Raw genomic sequence first — 25257 nt, forward strand, 5'->3', positions numbered from 1 at the left:
GTCTGTCGCCTAGCACCATTTCTGTACTGACTGAACACTCTTCCCCCCCCCCCCCCCCCCCTTTCCGCCCCTTCACATCATCACTGCACTTATTTTTCTATCTACTGTTTTTTGCTTATTTAATTATTATCCATTCACGTTACCCATTCAACTACGACAACGTAGGTGATTATTATATTAACTTGTATTATCTCTACTTTTTTATTACCATTATTAAAGTATAAAGTAGCAAGGTATACAACGTAATTTGCACGTTCACCGTTTAAGCGAGCTCACTGCTCATTCTCAGTGTAACGTGGTTAAATAAAATACTTCTAAAAAGATATTACTGCTGTGAGTACTACCGCAAGTGATCACAGACAATCACACGATCACAGAGATTGTTTACGTGTTCATCGAAAGTGATCGCAGGGAGCTGTGATTCCAAATGATCGCAAAAGATTGTGAGCATACATTTTAGATAGCGAACTAGACGCATTACTCCGTTTACGCTGGCTTCCCTTATGGGACCAGACGAGCTCGACGCGCGAGAAGAGAGAAACCTCTTTCATACCCCGATTGTAGCTTGCGCTTGACGGATTCATTAACCCTCGATGGATCTTAAGAGAAAATGGGGTCTACAAGCAGCCTACGTTCCAGAGAAAGGAAGAGTGAGGACCCTGGTACGAGGTTGGCGCGCACCCCATTCTAGGCGTCATCTCGGTGAGGGGGACGAAGAGGGGGGAGGGGGGGGGGGGTTACTCAAGAAAGTATAATATAAAGTGGCTCCGCCCCGGGGTCCGTACCCTTACCCTTCCATGAGTACCATTTTTGCAAATGGTAGCCCTTTCACATACCTACCGTAGAAAAACTACATCTCTTTTCGTTGGTTCGGTTCAAGATGGTGTCACAGGCCCTTTTAAATACCTAAATGACGGTTTTCTCTACCCTTTTTGAAGTCCCTGCTCTTTCATTAACCTCTGGCCTGATTCTCAGACGGTCCAGGTTGCTTGTGAGTGACAGTGGCTGCGAGCAACCTGGACCGTCTGAGAATCAGGCTAATAGACCTTATTCCAAAATGGCTTCTATTTTAATATTCTTTTGTTTGCATGCAAAAAAGCCCTTTTTGCCTCGTTCAAGATAAATTATTCTTTTGATATTTTGAGCTTAAAAACGATTTAAGAAGGGCTAATTTGAATACCAACAAAAGAATATTGAAATGGTAGCCATTTTGGAATAAGGTTTATGTACCTCGATATACCTCCAGCTGCCTTCCTGCATGGTCCATTAAAGTGAGTACCCCTAGCTACACCCTGGCGTCATCATAAAAAACTGTGACTGTGTTTAATTTGGAAGGACCACTGGGCCGCGACAAAATATAAGTACATGGAGATCCTGTAATAAAGGGTCCAATCAGTAACAGGGCAAGATTTCACGGTCGGAAATATATATGTTTCAGGAGCCTGATCAGATGTTTCTAATATTTCGAAAGGCACGGCCTTTCTTCGTTTTTTTTCGTACTCACCCACCCACCCTACCCCCCTTAGATTCAAACCCAGTCCTTTCGCTGGTGTGTAGTCTGATTTCAATGGCAGTCATTCTTTCTAATCTTTCATCATACACTGTAAAATGATGAAAGGTTGCAGAGAATTACCCAGACTATTCTATATATAAGATCAAGTTGTCAAATTTCCAAGTACATCTTTGGAAAAATGATTTTCGAAACATTGATTAGCTTCCGCAGCTGGAAATATGTCCTTCTGTGCATATTTGTGCTCCCCATTTTATGGATGCTGTACAAGTTTGTGGAAGAAAGACTGTCCCCATTGCAGAAAATTCCTTGTCCACCAGGTGGCCTGCCGTTGATCGGCCATCTTCTAACTCTTCTTCGCTCTGGAGGTTTTCTTGAAAAGATACGGACTTGGACAAAGCAGTATCCATCCATGTTTGTTTTGCATCCTGGATTTGGGATTGGAATCGGTAGGTCGATAAGATAACTTGCGTAACTCAGACTTTGCAGACATAGATACAACACTGTAAAATATGGTAGTCCTAGTTCTAATCGTTACGATATCTAGGCTCACGACTTTGGTCTAAGCTAAGTAGCGAAGAAACAAACGCGCCCACCTTAAAGAATTTCAAGATAGTGATAAGCTTAAGTTTTAGAAACATATTATCATTACTGGACGACAGTATTCTTGCACCTAGCGTGGCCTGATTTTAATTGCTATGTTTGACCCGATATTTGAATCATTTTTAATTATTATTGTAAATAATATATCTCTTCGAGTAATTTGTAGATTGTAGATTTTTGGAATTTTAAGATGATTATTTAATAATTTTAATACTTTTTTATTCTAGTATTTCATTCATTTATTGTATGGTGTCCCCAATCAGTGCTGGTTATGCACTAGAATGAATTTTGACACTTAAAATAAAGGTTACTTACTTACTTACTTACTGACTGACTGACTGACTGACTGACTGACTGACTGACTGACTGACTGACTGATTTACTAACTTACCTTAATTTCTCCTCAAACTTGATCTGCAAAGGGTTTAAACTTGTTAACCTTGTCACGTAACCTTAGCTTGTAACTAGGCCTATTTATTCAATTTATTTATAAATAGACCGTTCCAGGTTTTTTTTTAACCTTTGATAAGGACTGTACTCCACAGCTGGAGGAGAGGTCACTGGCAAGCCTCTTCAATTGAAAACTAAAAATGTCCGCTTTATGCCAAAGTATTCCGAGCTGGTGGTATTTGTGAATTGTATTTTGTACATGCATACACGTAAGCTCGTGCAATTTTCTTGAAATAAGTATTATTATAAAGTCATGCAATAACCAGGCAGTTATGATTGCAATTAATAATAATTATTATTGTTATGTTACATGTAGGCTCCATTCCTGTGCAGGAAGCATTAATTTTTCCAAAAAAAAGTCTCATTTTCATTGATAATTTAGAGAAACAATTTCTGTACCTGAATGTTTCCAAATGATAGTGAAATAATGCTTTGCAATACATGTACAAGCCATTAATTAACCAACAAACCTTTAAAGTAATATTATTAGACCAGTCATAATCAAAAGTTTGCATCACTGTCAACACATGTGTGTTTTCCTGTTGTCCACATGCATGCAATTTCAAAAGTAATTGTTCTTTCAAAAGATAGCAACCAGGAGACTGTGTTTCATTGATCAATCACTGTGTGGTTGGGATTTTGCTGTTAATGGCTGCTGCCAATGCACTGTAGTGTCAGAAACAGTTTCCATAGGCCACAATGCTTCAGATTTTTGATAAGATGTAATTCAGATCCCATATTTTTTTATGTATATTTTTTTAGTTATAATTTTTTTTCTTTTACCAAATGTACTATAGCATTTTCTTTTTCCAAGTTTTTATTAAATTTTGTAGCTAATTATAACTATATTATGCATATATGTAATTCAGCCTCTGTCTGCAAGGTATTATCAATAAAATATCTATCTACATTAGGCCAAGTAATGTTTGCCTTAAGCGTTTCCTTCTAAAAAGTGAACTCACCAAAACAAGGTACCAATATTATTATTAAACAGCCTAGAATGAGGAAGATCTATTGCAGGGCTCAATTCTTTGTTGAGTCATGCAGATATACGTAAGGTGATACAAATCTGCTCTAGTGGATCAGATGTCCACCAAACAACAACAATGCAATTTGTCTTAAGATCCCAACAGCAAACCACCACTCCAACATGAGAAAGGAACAGAGTGAAAAACCCACAGTTTGGTACCTACATGTATATCAAACCAAGAACCAGTCTTTCATAAAGTCTCTGTTAATTTTTTTCAGGTGGCTATCTCGTGTATGTGACAGACCCAGAGCTTGTTAGATTTGTAGCGGTAAAAAGTTGCCACAAGTTTGAACGCACTGACTTTGTGGCCAAGTTTATCCCAAGCATAAGCAGAGGTTTGTTTGCAACAACTGGAAAAGTGCATTCCCGTCAAAAAAGAATGATTGGTCCAGCATTTAGCACTGCTAATCTGAGAGGATTTTTGATCATTTTCCAGGAAAATACAGACAAACTTGTTGAGGTAATGCATTTTGAGTTAGTGTGTGAATTAAAATTTAATACAGTAAATATTATAAGATTTTTTTTATACTGTACTATCATTGACAAATTAGGGTAGACTCACTAGAATTTCTTTACTCAGTGCTTTGTTGTATAATTTTATTTAACCTATAAAGTGTACTCAGATATGAAAATTACCAGACTGAGTGTAAATACACAATTCCCAAAGAAAACTAAACCAGAATGAAATATTTTCGTAGAGCCATATTGGGATGGTAGAAATTACAGTGTATGAGCTTTGCAAATTATGTTTTTAAATAAAAATTGTTAAAAATTCGCTAAGGGGAGGGGGAGGAATGTTGATGTCTTTTACCAATCATCAATTCACTATAACCCCATCGAATCTTTTGAAAAGTTTTAACCCCCACCATGCCAGAATTCAAAATCATACAATTTAAACTAGAAAAATGCTTCAATTTCAAACTGAAATCTTTTTTGAGTAAGGATTGGCCCAAAGGTTTTTTAAACTTAACACATGGTACTGTAAGTGTCTCACACACACCCTTTGGCTTTGCTGGATGTCAAATTATAAAATATTACACAACAGCCATTATTTGAAACAATAAAGTTTAGCTGCATGATGTCAATAAATTATCTGGTCAATTTCTGAATACAAGTTTTTTGGTTTCTGTTTTTCACAGTCTTTTGGTTTGTGTTGAAATACCGATGGGATGCACATGATCGTAGGGCAACAGAGCAAAACTGTGAAAAAAACTCTTCCAGTTAAAAGAGGGAAGATTTTGCATGAAATAGAATAAAAGGCTGGTTGAAAATTTAACGAGAAGTCCATAATTGTCAACAAAAGCCAGCCTTAATGCAACATGTAAGGTCAATTTATATGATCATTCATGCATATTAATTTAAACTTAAAGACTGTGTTATTTTCATTAATTTATATCCATCACTGTCAAGACCCTTCTTGAATTGATTTAAGTTTAAGTCCAAAGGGCATGAGTGAAAAAACCCTTCTGTTCAGTAAATTATAACCATGACTTCATTTGCACCTCGCTGTCACTTTGCGGCCACTTTCCAGGGAGGGCAGAGGATCGATACTTAATATTAAGTCTCACATGTTGGGAGGCTCTGCGTTACGTACCGTACCTGGATGATTTACCTCTTACTCTTTCAAATACCAAGTTTTATAACTAAATGGCTGTTACCCTTTTCACATGTACATATAAAACAAAAACAATGTTCCCCTTTCTTATACCTCAAAGATAGAAAAGAGCTGACTTTTATCACTTATGGCAGTACATAAATTTTCTAGCAGTTGGATTTTTCAGTACACTTTCTGTTCACAGCCAATTTTTACAAACCTTTGCCATACTTTGAGGCAGGGCCAAAAAGGCACCTGTTTCACAGAGAGCCTTGCTGTATAGCCCTCACCCGTCTGGGCTGGGGGAAGGCAAATTAAATGTCATATTAAATCCCAAGATAAGAGTCTGAAAAGATACATATTATTTTACAGGGCTTCTGATGGGGTGCGAAAAAAATTTTGGAAATTATGCGGCACTTTTTAGTCTCATTATGTGGCAAATTATGCGATTTCATTTTAGCTAATTTAACCTTGTTTTATTAGGTCTAAGAGGAGCACAATCCATTTTTTGCTGTTCAAGAAGCAATTAGAGCACGGAGAAATGAAGAAACAACTGAAATAAATCATTTGTTGCCTCATTTCAAATTATTGAAAATCAGTTATTGCTAATTTTTGGTCAAGTCAGCGTTTGTTGCTTCCCACCCGCATTTTTTTTCTGTGTTCCGCTTGTGTGACTCAGCCTCAAGGTCACAAACTTTGGAAGATGATCAACAACTATGTTGCACGAAGAGCAAAACAACTGACCATTGTCAACATGAAACGTTCCTTCGGGGTACTTTCTTGCCCTGTCTTTCGCTGAAATATTTACAGGAAGGTGCAATCTTTTTTCTCCTGCGAAGAAGCGCTCAGCGTTTTAACAACAAACTTATCCATAATGTTGTTTCAATTAAAACAAAATAACTACATATTGCAAGCGACTATTGAGCAGTTTTCATGCCAATACCTACATCGCAAGTATGAAGGGATCAAATGACATCTTAAAAATATATCAATGATTGTGATTGGTGTATTTACATAAAAGGGTCCATAAAAGGATTGTTTATTCCCAGCACCAGGTCCCCAACGTGTAAAATGAAGCATAAAACGCCTGTTTGTTCGCTTGTTCAACGAACGAACACTTCCAGGTGATTTTTGACGCCTTTTGAAAGAAAAAACTCCTTGAGATAACGTTTAAATTATCGGAGAACTTAACATTAAGTGAGAGTTTTGCTCTTTTTTTCTTAAATTGTGCGATTTTGTACGAGTTCTGCGATTTTTAATGAATTATGCGATTTGTTGCAATTTTAGGTCAATTATGCGAAATCGCAACATCCCATAATATCAAAAGCCCTGCATATACTGCAGTTGACCTTTATGACAGATAAGTTTAATTCCTTATGAGAAAAGAATGAAATAAGTAATTTAATTTAATAATAATAATAATAATAATAATAATAATTATAATAATAATAATAATTCTAAACTCAAATTTTTTTGTCATTTTCTATAAACAGTTATGGACTGACCAACTGAAAATTTTAAAGCCCGGACAGTCGATTGATGTAGATGTTATGAAGGACTTAAGTCGTCTCACGCTTGATGTTATTGGCCAGAGTGCATTTGGTTACAACTTCAACACCATCCTGGGTGGTGACAGCAGAGTTTCAGAAGCTTTTGGAATTGTACTACAGGGACTGACATTCAAGTATTTGATAGGCAAGTTTCTGATACCCTTCTTTGAGTATTTGCCATTAGCAGAAACAAGGAAACTAAAATCAGCGAGGGAGATTGCAGATAACACTGTGATAGAGGTAAGTGATTCAACCTGATTATATTTTCTGCTCATTCAAGCAATTGGTGATTTAATAAACTCTTAGCAGCCAACAAGCCTAACTAGCATCTTTGTTCCTTCTTCTTTTTGAATATTTACTGTTGACCTCAGTAAAATCTAAAACAAACTAGCAAAGGTTTATTGACTGACACCACTGATGACAGTTTTGTTTTTCATTCTTGGTACTACAAGCCTTTGCGTGACTTTGTGTAATATGTATAGAATTATTTCAAAGACCAAAGTCTTAATTTGTAGGTGTGGTTTTCATTTGCACGTATTTAACATTAGACCAAAATTAACTTAGTGGGAAACTGTTCAGTATTAAAGTCACCCTTGTTTGATAGCCAAACAACTATATTTGCTGTAAAGAGATATGGATGTCAGTGTCATCTCTACAGGTCAGCAATCTATATCCATCTGGAAGCTTAGGTTATGCTGGGACTGGCGTACACGTTAGGAATGTCCAGAAGTGAACAGTTTTTTTGATTACTACAATTGAACCTCCCTGTGTGAATGCTGCTCAAAAACGACCAGTTTAACAAAAATTTAAACCAAAGTTTTCTCAATCAAATGGCTCAGTTAGAACCTTTCATTTTTGACCACCTCTGATATTTACAGATCGCAACCACCTTAACATAATTAAACATGTCTTGGATGTTGCCTTATTGTTTGCTCCATTGAAAAGAAACTTAACAAACAGTGAAGTCATTTACATTGTCAGAACAAATCATAAGTTAACCTTATTTAATATGTGGTTTTAAATTTCTCTCCTAAAATGTTTTACTGTGGAACTATTCGAACCAGACTACTTGGAAGAAAGTTAACCAATCACCCATGTTTTTTTTTTGAAAACAAAGAATCCTGATGTTATTGTTCAACTGACCAATGAGATTCAAGTAGTTAAACAATACATGCATGTACATCTGCGACAAATTTTAAAACACCCATGAACTTGTGGACCCCTCAGGAAACTGTCTCACTTTCTGATTGGTCAGTGAGAGACTTTACTTTCACTCTGATGTTTTTATTTACAAACTTTTTCGATTTTGATGAACGGTTGCCAACATCCCCAACTTCTGAAAGAGTGTGTGCTGAATTTGCACCATGAAGGGCTGAGTCCGCAAGTCATGGCAAGTGATTGCCACAGAAATAAAAACTAGTCTTCACTTTGTGCGAAACGCTTTGGCAAATTATAATATCAGCAATTCCTAAACCAAGCGCTCAAACATCGAAATTTACTTGTAGGTACGGTTTTGTTCAGTTGAAAGTGATGTATACAGTGTACGTGAATGTAAATGATTTGCAAGTGAACGTTTTCAGTGAAAATAGTTTGATGACAAACCATGACATTCCAATCCTAGCAGTATGCAGGATGTTTGTTTCATGAACCTTGTTTAATTGCCTTAGCTCCCACGGGTCTCCTGTAGCTCAGTCGGTGGTAAAGCATCCGAAGTTAAGTAATCGGAAGGTCTTAGGTTCAACTCCTGATAGTAGCACTTGGATTTTTTTTCCGAGTATGCCTGTGTCATTTACTGATTAATATATTATTCTGATTTATGTTGTGTTCGAATGTTTTGAGTAACAGTCCGATGAGAGAGTAATGAAGTAATGAAAACAAATTGACCGTTTCACTGTGTGGTTCGAAATTATCAGAGATCATTGAATTTGGAACGTAACAGTTGTCTGGAACTCACTTTGAACACTTCATCGCATGCTAATACTTGATTGTAAACTAGAGGTAAATAAAATTTCCTTTTTACGATTTTAGAGAATCAGTTAGTCGAGAACCGCGTTGTCAGGTTGCACTATCAAAACCAACTGACAGTATAGCCAAAAATTTGGGATCGAAACTGAACAATCAAGAAACTGTATAGTTTACGATGAGGTCGGCATGTTCAACCCGGGAAAATTTTAAATTATTAGCGAAGGTTTTGTGTTTTGTTAAAGGAGCTACTGTTTTGCTTGAGGAAATACAGTACAATGTTATTGGTTTATTTACCAACAACTTTCAGGTCCTTTGTTTGCTGAAAACTTTGTGATTGGTTTACTTTCTTCTAAGTAGCCCGGTTCGAGTAGTTGACTGTAAGTTTAAGTGGCATCCAAATCAGCCAAGTACTCATTAACTTATTGTATACATTTGATTAGATGTTAGTTGTTTGATTAAGATGGATGAATGTATAATTTGTATACTGGAGGTTCAGGAGTAATCTTCTATTTATATTTGATCGTTTATCACAGGTTATTCAAGAGCGTCGAAGACAAAAGAGTGAAGGATGTTATGCACCGATAAAGAAAGATCTTCTTGACTTGTTAATGGACATGTATGATGAAGAGACAGACTCAAGAATGGATGATGAGGAATTGAGATCCCAAGTGAGCATATAGATACTTCTTTAGGTGTTAACCTATAATTAATAAGAGTGCCACGCTGTATTCAAATCATTGCAATTTATTGCAGATATTGTATGAAATTTATAAGTACACACAGCAGCTTTTTACGTGCTTGAATAACCTGATAACCTCCATCCATTCACATTCAATCCATCCATCGTCCCATCTCTTAATGTTTTTAACAATGCATTTTAAACGTTTGTAAGTTGCAAGTCATTTTAATCCTGGCCAGTCCTACCTAAAGACTAAACTACACGAAAATGGCTCACTTTTCCTTTCAGCAGAAAGAAGAGAATCTAATCTTTCTGCTCAAAGCAATTATTACAACATTGTAGGTGACATCTGGCAGGCCACCTAAAGACGCTTGTTTGTGTAGCGGTTTCATTGAAACATTGTCGTTAGGTTTCCATTTCAGTAAAGTTACTAAAACAGCTTACATAGTCACTTTTGAAGCACCATGATCAACATGTACATTCTCCTATTCTCCAAATACTTCTTATAGTACTCGCTGGGAGAATTTTTAAAATCATCGAGTCATTTTATTAGATCATTTCTTATATTCTCATAACCTGTATGTTTGATCAAGGTGTGATATTGTACTAAGGAGAAATTAGATGCTGATTACAGTAACTACAATGACTGACGTGTCTGTTTTCTTGCAGGTTTTCACCTTTATTTTGGCAGGCAATGAGACATCCAGTGTGTCCTTGGCTTGGACTCTTTATGAACTCGCCAAGAATCCACACATTCAAGACAAACTGAGAAGAGAGGTGAAAGAAGCCTTCTCAGACGAGGAGGAGCTGGCATGGGAAAAGCTTGAGAAGTTGCAATTCTTGGAAAATGTTATCAAAGAATCGCTGCGACTACACCCCCCAGGTGATGTCACCGGTCGCGTTACATTGTCAGATGTTGAAATTGGCGGGTATTTTGTTCCTCGCGGAACAATGATTATTTTTCCCATTGATGCAGTGCAGCGCTCCTCTCATTGCTGGGCCAATCCTGAACTCTTTGATCCACAACGATTTGAAGAGAACGGTATGTTGCTTGCAACGAACTTATTGCAGTACAAATTTGTATGTGTGCAGCAAACTATGTTGACTGTTTGTTTCCGAGGAAGTCGCGAACTGCGAATGTTCTTGCAACTTTATTTCAAGAACAACGCACAGTACATCCACATTCTTAGCAGTTACTAGAAGCCACTAGGAGATTATTTTGCTTGTTGAGCTCAGCAAAGCGGGGTTTTCTTAACGCTTTAGATAAAGGCCAGTTCTACAGACTAGATGACACTTTTGAGTTCAATAAAAGTCGTACAACAAAGGAAAATAGTTTTTGTAAAATGTAAAGGGAAAAAATTCTCATTTGTACTTAGCACGGTTGTCTTTTCTTTCATGTGAATGGCCACTCTGTTGAATGCTGTTCAACGTTTTGCATCTGGATAAACACTTCAATCAATTGATCAATCAATCAATCAATCAATCAATCAATCAATCGATCGATCGATCGATCGATCGATCGATCGATCAATCAATCAATCAATCAATCAATCATCAATCCGTCCGTCCGTCCGTCCACCCAGCTTAAAACATCGTACCACTGGATAACTAGTTACTTTCATTTTCGAAGGTGCAAATACTGATAAGCAAAGGTTTAGATATACACAGGCAAGTGAAAACAAACGATAAAAACAAATAACGTTTCGGTCTCGTCATGACACCATTATCAAGTTTGGAGTAATTGTGCGATGTAAGTTTTGTAGGGTATACACTCAGGCATATACACCAGCGCGTGGTCGAGCATAAAAACCAATCTTCTTCCATTGGCAAGCATCTTCTTAACAAACACCGTAATGTCCCAAAAGACCTTGACAGATTTTTTTATTTTTCTGTCCTTAAGAAGTGCATGAATAAGTTCGATAGTTTAGTTTACGAAATGTTGGTAATTAGAGAGTTAACAACCATCTCTCTATGTCCAATCGGACTCAATTCAAGCAAAACTATTTGCGTTACATTACATATTCAGATATTATGTCAATTTTGGTGAACTATTTCTGACATTGACTTTATTTAAATTACTCCGAACTTGATAATGGCGTCATGACGACACCGAATCATTGTTCGTTGTTATCGTTTATTTTCACTTGCCTATGCAAATACTGATCTCAATAAAAATTCGAAGTAAGCTCGTAAATTTGGAAAGTAAGATTCCATTTCCTAGAACTTTTGGGTGCATCCGAACTCTTATCATACTGTATTAGCTTTTAGTGAACAAATATGTCTTTAAAGGCCACCAAACGATCTTTGAACACAGGAGACAACATTGTAAGTGGTTTCTTTTAATTTTAATACACGGTATGCGTGTTTTCTCTCTTCAGATGGCCAAACTGGCGTCCAGCCTTTCTCGTACATTCCATTTGGGTGTGGCCCGCGCATGTGTATTGGTAACAAGTTTGCTTTGATGGAGATGAGAGTAATTTTAGCGACGCTGGTGAAGAAATTCTCTCTCCGTGAAGTTCCTGGTTGCGTGGTGAAAGAAGTTAGCAGGGGTACCACTCATCCAGAGGGCCTGAAGTTGCGTGTTGAACTGGTGGAACGTTCATAAGAAGGGAACAACAGCAAAGTTCTTGAGGAATAACAATTATCATAATTATAATAACATTTATTTACCCTCGTTCTGTGTTTATAGCACAAAGTGTTAGTGGGATCGAGCATTTAAAATGCGCAAACGGATAATTCGAATTAGGATGCTGCAGGCCGAGCGGTTAGGATGCCGGGCGTCAAATTCGGAGGTCCCCTAGCCTGCGCAGCAACCGTTTCCGTTTGTGCGTTTTTGGCTGTTTGATCGCGCCATTTCGCGCACCTGCAAAATACGGGAATCGACTTTTAAACGCAGAAAACTCCACGGAAAAGCTTACCTCGCAGGCTAGAGGTCCCCGGAAGTCTCGCTCTGGGCCCAGTTGCTCGAAGCATGGTTAGCGCTAACCCGGGTGAAATACCATGACAACCTATAGGTTTTAATACCTCTTAACCAATGGTTAGCGCTAACCATGCTTCGAGCAACTCAGCCCTGGCCTCTAGCTATTTCATTTATGTATTTACCAATACAACCTTTCCCTCATACTCGAGGATTATTGCTTGGGCGTTAGCGGACGTTTCACAGTAGTTCCAAGTTCAAATACTTAACCACGCTTGTAAAATAGCCAGCTGGCCTGCTTTTTGCCAGCCGAGGCTGTTTAGAAAATTTCATCCCAGTGCTTTTAAAGCCTGGTTCTTATAGATCTCCGGGGTAACTTGGGCTGGTCATTTTCTAACATTACTGCTGAGGTCTGGAATAATCTCCCCGATTGATCCAAGTCTTCAAAGAAAATTTTTAATTCTAAGTTGCAAACAATAAGTCTGTCATCTAGCATCATTTCTGTACTGACTGAACACCCACCCCCCACCCCCTCCCCTGTGCATCTTCACTACACTTGTACTCTAATCGCTCTGCAGTGAAACGAGAACAAATCATTTTCATACTAAATATCATCAGACGCAGACAAGAATCAGGAATAGGCATCTCGTTTATTGACTGCTTTCACGGGCAGTAAAGTTACAGAATATATATAGGGTGTTACAGGAGACAGCAAAAGCTAAATACTGACTATGATAAATAATCTTAGCATTGCTGCATGACATGAAGCTAACCAAAAACCAATAATAAAAACAACTCTTATCTAATGAACAAACATCTCCTTGACACCCTTTCAATACATATAAAAGTTGTTGGCAGTAGAAATCACTGGCTTACATACACAAGCGTACAAGTCGTTCAATATAAAGAAAATTGACGGAAAGGTAAAGAGAGATGCCGTCGAGTGACCTTGAACTGCGAAAAATACCTTATATACCTAACTACGAATATTCACGCCCTCTAGCAAACTATGCATAACGTCCCGACTGCGAATACCGAACACCCGAACTACAACAGCGTGAATTCCATAACGCGAGAAATTATCCTATTATCCTATCTATTGTTTTTTGCTTATTTATTATCCATTCACGTTACTTATTCAACTACATAGGTGATTATTATATTAACTTGTATTATCTCTGCTTTTTTTTTACCATATTAAAGTATACAGTCACAAAGTACACAAAGTAAGTATACAAAGTAATTTGCACGTTCTCACCGTTTAAGCGAGCTCACTGCTCATTCTCAGTGTAACGTGGCTAAATAGAATACTTCTAAAAAGATACTACTGCTATGAGTACTTACTACCGCAAGCGGATCACTGACAATTACAGTCATTACACGATCACAGCGATTGTTTACTTGTTCATCGAAAATGATTGCAGGGAGCTGTGATTCCATAGGATCGGAAAAGCCCGGGGGGGGGAGGGGTACTCCCTTATATGGGCTATATAGGTATATGCGGCGCCAAAGGGTATGGTTTTTCGGCTGTTTTGGTCATAAATAGGGTATCGCTTTTAGCCATTTTGCCGACATTTTGGTAATAAATAGGGTATAGATTTTTGCACTCTAGTTCTGGGTTCGATTTTTTTTTTATAAGAAGCTATTTCAGGTCATAAATAGGGCAGGGAAAATCGCAGATTTTGGTCATAAATAGGGTAAGGGTTTTGGGAAGCGGGCTGCACACCCCTACCCAATTTTTTTGGAGTACCTCCCCCCCTCCGGGCGGAAAAGACAGAGAGCATTTTCAAGTGTCACGCATCGCTAGCGAACTTTCCGTTCACCGTTTGTTATAAAGATTGTGAGCATACATTTTAGCCAGTGGACTAGGCCGGATATGAACTATTTAGGCCCGTTTAAACGGTTTCCACGTTTCCTTCAACATTCGTTAAACACAGTTGTTGAACCAAATGTCGGGGGCGTTTGAACAGGTCGTTCAACATTGTTGAGAGTGTAAAAAAAATGTGGAAAGTTTGTTGAAATTTAAATTGATTAAACTTTCATTCAACATAGCTTCAGCATTTCCTTTGTTCTTGAAAATGTTGAATGGCGTTGAAACCGTTTGAAAACTCCGTTCATCCCGCAACATTTGCCCAACATGCGTTTAACTTTTGTTGAACGAATGTTGGGCAAATGTTGAAATAGTTGAAACGGGCCTTTATGGTACGAGTTTGATCGCAAGATGGTAAAACATTGCATTCCATATGATTCCAGGATCGCAGTTAAAAGCAAACGATCGCCGAATCGCACACAGCCGAAAGCAATCGTAGGAGTTTGTTTGTTACGATCGCAGAATGGTTGGCGACTGATTCGGCGACAATCTTTTACGGGCATGTGAAACTGAAGATATTCTGGAGTTAGTCTGGACGGGACGGGACGGGACGGCGGTAACCGGACAAACGCATACAGGTCTATAAGTGTATCAATGGCTTGGCCCCAGCTTATCTGCTAGATGACTTCCACTCCTCGGAACAGATCCATAACTACAACACTAGGAACAAAGACCTTATTCGCCTGCCTCTTGCCAAGACTACTAAATTTCAAACATCTTATTCTTATTATTTTATACAGATCTCCATTTAAACCAGCTACGCTAAACTGGAATTTCTGTTTAAATAATGTATATAAATAAATAAATAAATAAATAAATAAATAAATAAATAAATAAATAAATAAATAAATAAATAAATAAATAACTAAATAAATAAATAACTAAATAAATAAATAAATAAATAAACGTTTTCCAAGAACAGAACCCAACTTTTGGGAGGGGATTGATATTAGTAGTTAAGGTGGCCGAACACAGTTTTTTTAGTGTACAGGTGTTAGAAGACGTTATTTGGAAACTATGTATTTCTGGACGCCCAAAATTGGTATGGTGTAAGAATAACTAAGAAAGAATGTATTTTCGTACGTCTTGTTGAGCTAAGTACCGTTTCCATGGCAACGCAGCGAGCTATTAAACGTCCATAAATAGAAGGTTTCCTTTATTTTTAGAAAATGTACTCATTAGATTTTTTCCATTTTTTGTATCCTGAAAAACTCACTAAACACTGACACAGTTGCACTATTTTCATGTAATTTTAACAAAGAGATCTCCTGTAAATATTGATTTTGCATTTTTATGTTTTGTGAAGATACCCTCTGTTAGATTTAGGTTTCTCTTTGTAGGCGAGTACGCTTTTAGGGAACTATTTTCATGCCAAATTTCACGAAATTCTAATGAGCGGTTCCTTAGAAAACAGTTCATTTCCACGAAAACAACCAGTCGCAATTTTTTGCTCAAATGCGCATGCGTAGCTTTAATTGGGTTTCATGGCAAAGATGAAAAGCATGCAAAAGGTCTTAGTGAATGACTTTTTTGCTCGGAAAGAAAAGAAAAAGAGTCCAGAAACGAGAAACTTAGTTATTTAGGATCAAAAAATAAACTTTATTATCCATTTCATGTGAAAATGAGGGATCACTTTATCGACCGTCGTATTTGCGTACCACAATCCTAGCGCGCGCTTAATAACATCACTAACAGAATCTGTAAAGCGCGCGCAAACTGTGTTCGGCCACCTTAACTTCATCCCGCCTCGATCAACTGTTCCTGGTTCTGGAAAAATCGTGCAAAACTCCCCGCATAAAATTTCCTTGGGGTCAAACTTGCGTGATGTTCCATGATGTGTTGACGGCAACGCCAACCAAAACATCAATTAAAAATATAAATTCATGTTGTTTGAGTTACTTCGGGATTATTCCAACTTGCTCAACACGATACAAAGGCGGCGGATAATTTTGGAACTAAGTTGGTTTGAGCGGTGCATGTTCAAGTTCAGAATAAGAATGAAAAATTCACCTTCGTGTGCTCGTGTTCCACACAAAACCTTAAATTTGGTAATTGATTTCACGATGTTGTTTTGCAGAGGACGGTGACGAAATGTACATAAGTATATAATGCACATAAAAGTATATATGCACATAAAGTATATGATGTATGATCTTTGATAATTGCTGCAGTCATTTCTGCACAGGAGTTCCCCGGAATGACATTATTCAGATCTTCGTAAGTAGATTTATACATTCTGTTTTGGATTCAATAGAAAGATTTTTTTGTAACTGTCGAATATTTCTTTTCTTAGTTAATAGAGGAGACAAAGTAGGGTAAATTTTGTAGTTGATGCTTTAATTTTCGCTGACCTTTTTAAAACGAAAGGATGTCAACTAATATTCTCAGATACTGGAAACAAAAACGCATTTTGCATATACGGTCTATACGTCAAGTTGATAAATAGAACATTATTTGGAAACAGATAACAAAAAAGTTCTTCATTATGCTGTTTTGTTAGTTCTGTACTCTCTCTGTTATATTAAGTGCGCTTCCCTTGAATAAACGCCTCTTCAGTGCATGGAATTAGGAATATATAAACGCCTTTCAAAAAGAAAGGACAGTGCGAACAGGTTACATGAAGCAAAGTGTTAGCCATCACCAAACACAATCCTTTAAAATTAATCATCTTACCCTTGAGGGTGCGTTAGTGATTTTGTTTTGAATTAACATTTTAAAACAACTGGAACAAGATAAATTCATGCTCAAAAGCGTTCATTAAAATGGTCTCACTGTAGACATAACTTAGCATCAGCCGGTCCTGGGCCGGTGCGGAGGAAATACGGTATTTTGTGATAATATATTTTAGCCACTGAGAGAGTAGCAACATTTGTAACCTAGCAAAATCCGGAAGACGTAAGAGGTCGTCATTTAAAAAAAACCACAACTAGTTCAAATTTGACAGCACAAAGGGGAAAAGAAATTTGATACAAAAATCCACCCTGGCAGCCATGCCTGGTGATCGCCCAACTGTTACTTCTGTTGAAAACTTTTTCTTCAAAATCTTTTCCAAACGTCTGCGCATGCGTCAGATTAGAACCATCAGGTGAATCGGTTTTCCGGACTCCCGTTCAAAACGTAAACAAAGACTCACAGCGCCGATCAGTCTCCAATCTCTTTTTATTTTGTTGGGGCAAAGATATGGAATACGATCCCGTGTCATATAACGTCTGCTCCCACTCTCTCTGCTTTTAAACAGTAATGGCCTTGGTGTCATTTGAATACTGTTCTCTCTCTCTCTGTTTTGTTTTTGTTTTCTTTGGAGCTGTTCTGAGAGTTAAAATGCTTTTTATTCATATAAAACCATAACGGGGAAAAACAAAAATGCTCAAGATAAATAATTAATATTGTAAATTTATGGAAATAATTTGATAACGATACAAACTGCATCCAGTGTGCATTAATAATTAAACAGATAGGTTGTTGAAATTCTATTTGTAATAAAGCGCCTTAAGTTAAAATATGGGCTAGACCTCCAAACTTGTTCTACTCCTTTTGCTGAATTTATTAGAAAAGTAACGTTTGCTTTTATTACTTTAACATCAGTTTGTTGCCCAATTAATGCGCTTGTTCAACTAGTTTGAGATGGTGTTTTCATCAATAAAATGATTACTATAGCAACCTAAAGCTAGAAATAAATGACTCATGTAGACACTCGCCGGGGGATTTGCATCACTATTAAAAGATAATTTTGATTTTTAGACCTCGTTCTATTATTTATGTTTAGTTTGAAAGAAAGAATTGTTTAACATCTTCGCGATCATTTCAACGCACTTCAAACAATGCTAGCATCACTGCATCAGTGAACGAAAAAGGAATCATCAGAGAATGCAGATTAAGTCCTTGTAAACAAGCACTCTATGGCTGGTTTTAACTTCTTCGGTTTTATGCTTGCTTTGATTGTCAACGATCAACTTCATAACAGTGTTTTAGGAGGTACGTAGCCAAACGTTTTTTCCAAGCATCATCTGAGTGTTTAATTTTTAATTTAGTAACCAAATTTCTAGATTTACTTAAACAGATAGGTTCTATTTCTTTCTTTTCTTTTTGTAAAGTTAAATGAGGAAAAGAAGGATTAACTATGGTATGAACTTTTCAAATGAAAAGAAATAAGAAAAGAATTCAAAGGAAGTCGAGTGTCAAAGGAGAAATGAATAACTGAATACAAGCTGTCATTCGGGAATACTAATAAGAATAATAAAACAATCTGAAATTTATAGGATAAAGAATTGAAAAATTGTCAAATACTTGTGAAATGTTCGTGGCCAGTTTGACGCGGCGTTTAGAGACCTTCAGAATTTTTAGGCAAACTTGTTGAGCATCACGCCTGAAGTTCCATTCGCAAATTCAAGATGTTAGCAGTCTGGCCCTCTATCGCAGAAGACAATCTGAATTGTGAAAAGCCTCAATTAATATTTGTTTGTATTAAGGCTACATTTCATTTGTATTGAAGACTTTTCTTCCTGAGAATTGGATTAAAAATCAGTCACTATACATCATGGACTGTGAGCATTCTAAAAGAAACAACAACAGGAAAATAAAATAATTGGGAGTCAACAGTTAGGGACAGAGTAATCCACAATAAATCGAGTATTTAACCATTTCAAAAGAAAAAAGTTCAGTCAGACAAACAAGAATGGATCACCGGTAGGGTCAATGACCAAAGCAACAGGGCTATGCAACTGAAAAATTGGAAACGTCCAAAAAGTTTTGTTTTGTAATTAAGTTACGCTTTATGTCTCAGGAAATTAAAAGATTTAGCATGTAAGCCTTCGTCTAATTTTTTTGTCAGTGGAACTGTTCACGTAGCTGCCCACGCAGACGTGGACGAAAGCTCGTATTTCAATTCCTTTAATTTTGTGAGATGCAAAGCTTAACTAAGAAAACTAGTGAATACCAGGAAAGGTGAAAATACATAAGACTAGATTATTTTTGCTTTCCTCGAATATTGATGCTTCCCTTGACGAGAGAAACATCGCAATTCTCGGTAAAAAAAAAAAAACAGTAAAAGAAAACGTCTTCTCCTTAAGTATTACAAATTTCTTGGTAAAGATGGGGTCATTCAATATCGATTTATATTACTACCATCCTAATTAGCCGATTCACTGCTCTACAGGTTAGAAAGTGCGGTACAGAGACATTAACTTTAGGATTTTTCAGGTGGTCCTTCACAGCAATGTTATTTTGTTTTGTTATTTGGTAGAACGTTGCATATCAAAGATCTTTGAAAGCCTGGTTACCAACAAGGCATTAACAAATCACGTGATTAGTACCCCGACGGTGACGTCAGCGCAAGTTTGTGAGATAGAGTGTTTTCTTGAAATCAAGTGCGAGTCATACAACTTTGGTCCAAAACAAGGTGGCGGTCACGTGTGCGAGCTAAGTGATTCTGATGCTGTAAGAGATCCCTTAGAATGGACTACAAAAGAAGGGTTTGTTTACCGTGGAACCAAGGTACAGAGGCTGATATTGCCCCATAACGTTTACACGAAATCCTTGGCTATTCATTTTCTTAAGCACTCAGCACTTCTCTTTCCACTCAGCTTGCCATCAGTTTGGTTTTACAACTGCCACTTTAGTTAATAGGCCTTGTGTCACCAATACGCATGTTATTGAGTTTCATATTTTTCTATCTTTTGAATAACAGAATCCCTGTGCAAAGGCCCAGTGCCCTGTGCATGCCCGCTGCTTTTCCGACTTTGAGCACGAAACGCACGTTTGTACATGTCTACCAGGATACATCGGGAACAAATGTGAACCAGGTAACTGTTAACAGCCCCTCCCCTTCCCTCCCCTCCCCTCCTTTTTCTTGGCAGTAACAATCGATTGAGTAGCCCACTTTCAGTTGGAACTTACCCTCGAGTTTATGCTTCATATTTCACCTCTGGATAGACCATCCCAAATAAAAAATGAGAATAAAACAATATTAAAAGGGATTTGATTGGCTTAGCAGTCACGATATACGGCCCATTATACCATGCCCGAGAAATAGCGACCATAACTTGTCTTCTGGTTGTTCTTGCAAAGAGGAATCAACAAGATCTAGCGATATTGATGATTGTTTTTATTAAAACAACTATTCTACTCACGCTTCTTGGAAATGAGATGATTAAGAACAACGAACGCTCGTGGTACAATTGTTAATTGCTACATACTAAGCCAGGATATAATGCTTTTCGCTCGCTCTAATCGGTATAATGTTGTTAGTCCCTTCCTTGGTATTGTCCTTGATTTCGCGAGTGAGTTTCTCGCAAGTTTTTCAGGAATAAAGCGACTAGTTAGGTTTGTTATCCACTGGTGTGATGCTTACAAAGGTAATTATTTACAGCGTCAATGAATAGTGGTGAGTACTCACTTCACCACCTCACGGCTCGTCTCACTGAGTACCAGTGCTAACGAATTTAATGCAAGGGGCCCTTCTGATCTCTCGCTCTTTTATGTTGCTTACCAGCAGATAAGGAGACTCTGGAAACAAAATTGGTCTGGAAAGTGATCATCTAAAGCACACCAACTGGATTCGAAAAGTCGTACTTTTATCTAAATCTAAAGGTCCCTATTATCCACCACCATCACCAACACATTGTAACACTGCCCAAATATGTTGACGGTGAACTCAATATACGTCGTCCGAACATATAGCAGATATCCTGCGATATACGTAATTTGGTCCATCGGGAAGAAAAATGGCAGAGCGTTTTCAAAAAGTAACCACCTCACAAGTACACCAAATTATTAATAATGCTGTTTCATAAAACAAAAAGAAGGCAACCAAGTTTACTCTGAAGATTTGTAATGGTTAGTGTAAAAACTTTTACTGCTTGTCACTTTGTTTATGAACAGGAAAATTACAGTTCAGCAAAAAAAAAAACTTTCGCTAGACTCTTGTATTGTCCCGTATTCTATCAAAGGCTAGGGAACTACAAACAGTATTTTCTTAGATTGGTTCTCGCAACACTTAAACAGAGTTCTCGACTCGTCTTGAAGAGATGTAAGAAACCACCTGAGAAAACCGAGCTCGCAAATGAAGTACCTAGAGAAATTTTCTTTCTCTAGGCGATATTCCGCGCGATTTCGCAGGGTAATTGTTAATTATCTCTTTCACGCAATGCACATATAGACATGAACAGATGAACGTTACAAGGGGCTAAAATGACGTACAAAGTTCATTATTTCAGTAACCAAGCAGATCACATCATAAAGATTGCCTTCAAAATGGGTCTTTTTGATCAAATTAACAGCCTCCTCATGGTTTTCCGAAAATATACATTTATAGTGTCATTTCGTGAAGAAAGGGGAGAATTTTTATAGCATGCAATAAGTTGAGCGTATCTTGACAAACCATTATGGTTTTAAATTTACGTTGCCAGACGGACTGTATGTTGTGGTACATAAAATGGAGCCATTTTAATGATTTTAATGTGAAAACGGTAGAAAAACATAAAAAGCGATGAGAACCATGCAAGATATATGTTAATATGGGATTTTTATCAATTTTGAAATTTGATAAATATTCAATATACACTTGTTGTGAATATTTATAGGAAATATGTATTTTCAATTAGAGCAGACACCGAGTTTTACAACCGTCCGTTTCTGCGCCACCCAACCCCTCAGAAAGCGAAATCCTGCAACCCCCACCCCATCCCCCTCAACAAAATAATAATTCTTTAACCTTCGACAGCAACTAAATAAATGTTTTCCCGTAGGCAAACGCGAAAGTTCGCTATTTTCTTAAGTAAATTTTTTTTTCATGAATATCTCTTTTATCCCTTCTTGTTTAATGATTTTGGCACATTTATATGCAAAAAGCGGCGCAACAAAAGTATATTAGTATGAGAATGCCTGTGTCATTCACTGAATAATACATTATTCTCATTTATTCACTAGGCCTAAATTATTCCATCACATTTCTTCCATTGCGTATATGCCACTCATTTACATTACAATCCTAGCATGTATGCAGGATGTTTGTCCCATGAACCTAGTTTAATGACCTCAGCTCCCACGAGTCTCCTGTAGCTCAGTGGTAGAGCATCCGAACTAGTAATCGGAAGGTCTGAGGTTCGACTCCTGATGGAAGCACTCGGATTTCCTTTTTCCGAGTATGCCTGTGCCATTCACTAATATAACGTTCTCAAAAGTATATTAGTTTAGGATTTTCGTACCAATTTATTAGTGCACCTCAATTACGTATGGCTTTAAAGTTATGTCACATTTCTATCACGGGCAAGTTCGAAGGAAACTTAGTTTTATTCTCAATAAAGTGAGAAGTGCTTCTTACTTATCTCTACTTGACGCCCGGTCATTTTCTGATTTTGAGTTTATGATAATAGGATGTATGCTATAATTCACTGAAGAAGCTTAGAATGATGTATTATTCAGTAATGACACAAGAAAACTCGGAAAAAGAACTTCCGAGTGCTCCTATCAGGAGTCGAATCTAAGACCTTCCGATTTCTTATTTCGGATTATCTACCACTAAGCTACAGGAGACTCGTGGGAGCTAAGGCCATTTAACTAGTTTCATGGGACAAACATCCCGCATACTGCTAGGATTGGAATGTCAATGAGTGGCATATGCGCAATGAAAGAAAATGTCATGTAAAATTTTAAGCCTGGTGAACAAATGAGAATGATGTATTTATATTCAGTAATGACACAGGCAAACTCGGAAAAAGAAATTCCGAGTGCTAATAATAAAGAAGCTGTTTTCTTTTTTCTATTTTTTTCTTGTCACAAAACTCAATCACTTGCAACACGTTTTGATTGGGTTGGAAAAAATGACCGCTAAAAACGCTTCCATAAGCTTAAAGATAACGATTGTCGATGATTGTATTGTTTTCGACATATCTTCCGGCAGCTGTGTTATCTTTTCTCACGCTTCCAAAATTTTATAACCATCCCTTATTTACGTTGAACTGCATTTTGATTCTTAACACAGATGCGGACAAGTGCAAATTGGGAGTTGATACATGTCACGTGAATGCCCGTGCAGCAACACTGAAGGATTATATATCTGCTCGTGTAACGAAGGATTTACTGGAGATGGGATTACATGTCAAGGTTAGAATTTTAAGTGTATATGACACAAAAAAATTTTTCTCGGTTGTTAGAAGTTGGATGCCTGTACAAACTAATTTTAGCAATAAAACCTGTCTAAAACGTTTTGAAAACCAGTTTTTTTCGGGGAAAAATGCCCGCTTTTTCCTTTAAAAAAATGTCGCTGGACTGGAACCTAATTTACCACATAATGACGTCACTCTACTTGTCATTGTTCCCGGGAGTGTTGTGTTTTGGTTACAAAACGCTTCAAAATGTTCGAATTAAGCAGCATTATTCGCTTATATCTGAGATGCTTTCGAATCTTTCGATAGCTCAAGCGAACAAGAACAAGTAGAGGAGAAAAGTAAGTCGTAGTGGGTTGTATCAAACCATAGCGCAGACATGCCGTTGCGAACCATGTTGATTTTCGACGATCGTCAGCTTTGCACAGTGAAAGCGATTGTGCGTCGAATTCTGTTAGCGTTTGGGCAAAAGCCTCGTTTTCAACTGTTAGCTTTTATTAGCGGAAAAACAACAACCAATGCGGGAAGCTGAATGCTCTTACTTTATATATTCGGATATACCAATTTCAGTAATTTCGCACGGTTGTAGAGGACGAGCCAGAGACATAACTCGGGATAAACAAAGAGGGACGGCGTCTCATTATTTGTGAACTTGCGAGAAGAACTATTAAATGTTAATTTTGTAAATATATGTTCTCAGAAATCTTTGGTTCTTGCCATTTGTTGGTAATAACGGGAATAATTTCCATCCAAGAATCAACATTGATTTGAAATTGATTTATTGTCTCTTCTCGGCAACTGATGAAGATCTGTTTTCTAAACTTCAACTCCCAAATTAATTTCGGGAATTTACTAACCAGCAATGAATCTTAAAAGCTGCATCAGAATTTTAAACAGATCGCAACAGAGGAAACTGACAGTCAGATGTCAAAAGGTACCATCAAAATAATTAATCAAATTTATAATATCGTGTCTTATTTACACTGAAGACCACGCGCTTGCGCGCGTTGTAGCATCACGCCGAATTTAACAAAAACCGCGGAATTACCTGTCCCGTTTTTCAAATGATATAATCTGTTGGTTTTCCACTTGAGTTATATCTCGCACTAAGACGGATCCCTAAAAACCACGAGCGCTGTTTGCAGCTACAGCAAAAGCTTCAGCCGAAAAACGCCGAAACTTCGGGCGCGTTTTTCTATTCACAATTCTGGAACGAGAATGGCCAGAATGTAAAATGCGTGCATTTTTCTATTCTGCATTCTTATTCCGAAATGGACAGAATGCCATTCCTTCCATTATGCTCCCAGGGGCAGAATGAACAGAATGCTGCGAATGAACATCGAGATGGCGGACGGCGAGATGAGCGCTGCGGATTCAAATACGGAGAAAAAATCAGGTTACACTTTTGGACACAATGAAACATTGCTTCTAATTTCATTGTACCAAAAGTACGAGGTTTTTTTCAGTGATGTTTCGTACAAGAAAAGGGCAATTTGGCAAATATGATTACCGACGACATGAAGAAAAATGGCTACTCTCCGTCGGAAGTAAACTGCGAGAACAGGTGGAAATGCCTTACATCTTCGTTCCGGGCGTTTTTTTATGCAGACAATCAGAGTTATTCCTAGCATTCCGTACCAACCATTCTTATTCCAGAATTGTGGACAAAAAAACGCGCCCTTCGAGTAGCAAACAAGCAGACCTTGAATCGCTTTAACTACAATTACTTTTACGCTCTTGTCCCAAACTGCTGGTTCAGAAAAAGGTTAGACATTCTTCATCCGTATTATTGTAAGAAATTAATACTTATTAGGCGCTCTACGTGCAAAAAAACGACTGCACGCTCTGCGAAGTGGCTTTACTCCGCCACCATTTTTGTTTTGTTATCAAGAAAAGTGACGTCACATGCGCCTATCACGTGATGTTTTTGCCGCGCCCGGCAGCGACACTTTTGGAGTCAAAATAGAACTGTTTCGAACGAGAAA

The 25257-nt window shown here is 37.5% G+C and overlaps 1 protein-coding gene and 1 pseudogene across 2 annotated transcripts in view; both read left to right on the forward strand.

Annotated features, from left to right (window-relative positions):
• Positions 1–1552: 1552 nt before the first annotated feature.
• LOC146474695 (cytochrome P450 4c21-like) lies at positions 1553–13687 on the forward strand. Its single transcript, XM_085116449.1, has 6 exons — positions 1553–1959; positions 3812–4053; positions 6681–6977; positions 9236–9370; positions 10051–10423; positions 11760–13687. Exons 1-6 carry the CDS (start codon positions 1692–1694, stop codon positions 11984–11986), a joined length of 1542 nt encoding a protein of 513 aa, XP_084972575.1. The 5' UTR covers positions 1553–1691; the 3' UTR covers positions 11987–13687.
• A 4380-nt stretch (positions 13688–18067) lies between these two features.
• The window catches only part of LOC146474696 (uncharacterized), a 47573-nt pseudogene continuing 40383 nt past the window's right edge, over positions 18068–25257 (forward strand). Inside the window, exons 1-4 of the transcript XR_014866129.1 lie at positions 18068–18143; positions 19411–19661; positions 19855–19969; positions 23149–23270. The product of XR_014866129.1 is annotated as an uncharacterized LOC146474696 (transcript). The remainder of the gene's footprint in view (positions 18144–19410; positions 19662–19854; positions 19970–23148; positions 23271–25257) is intronic.

The sequence above is a fragment of the Pavona decussata genome, unplaced genomic scaffold (assembly GCF_977016875.1).
Source record: "Pavona decussata unplaced genomic scaffold, jaPavDecu1.1 SCAFFOLD_87, whole genome shotgun sequence".
Taxonomy (NCBI): Eukaryota; Metazoa; Cnidaria; class Anthozoa; order Scleractinia; family Agariciidae; genus Pavona; species Pavona decussata.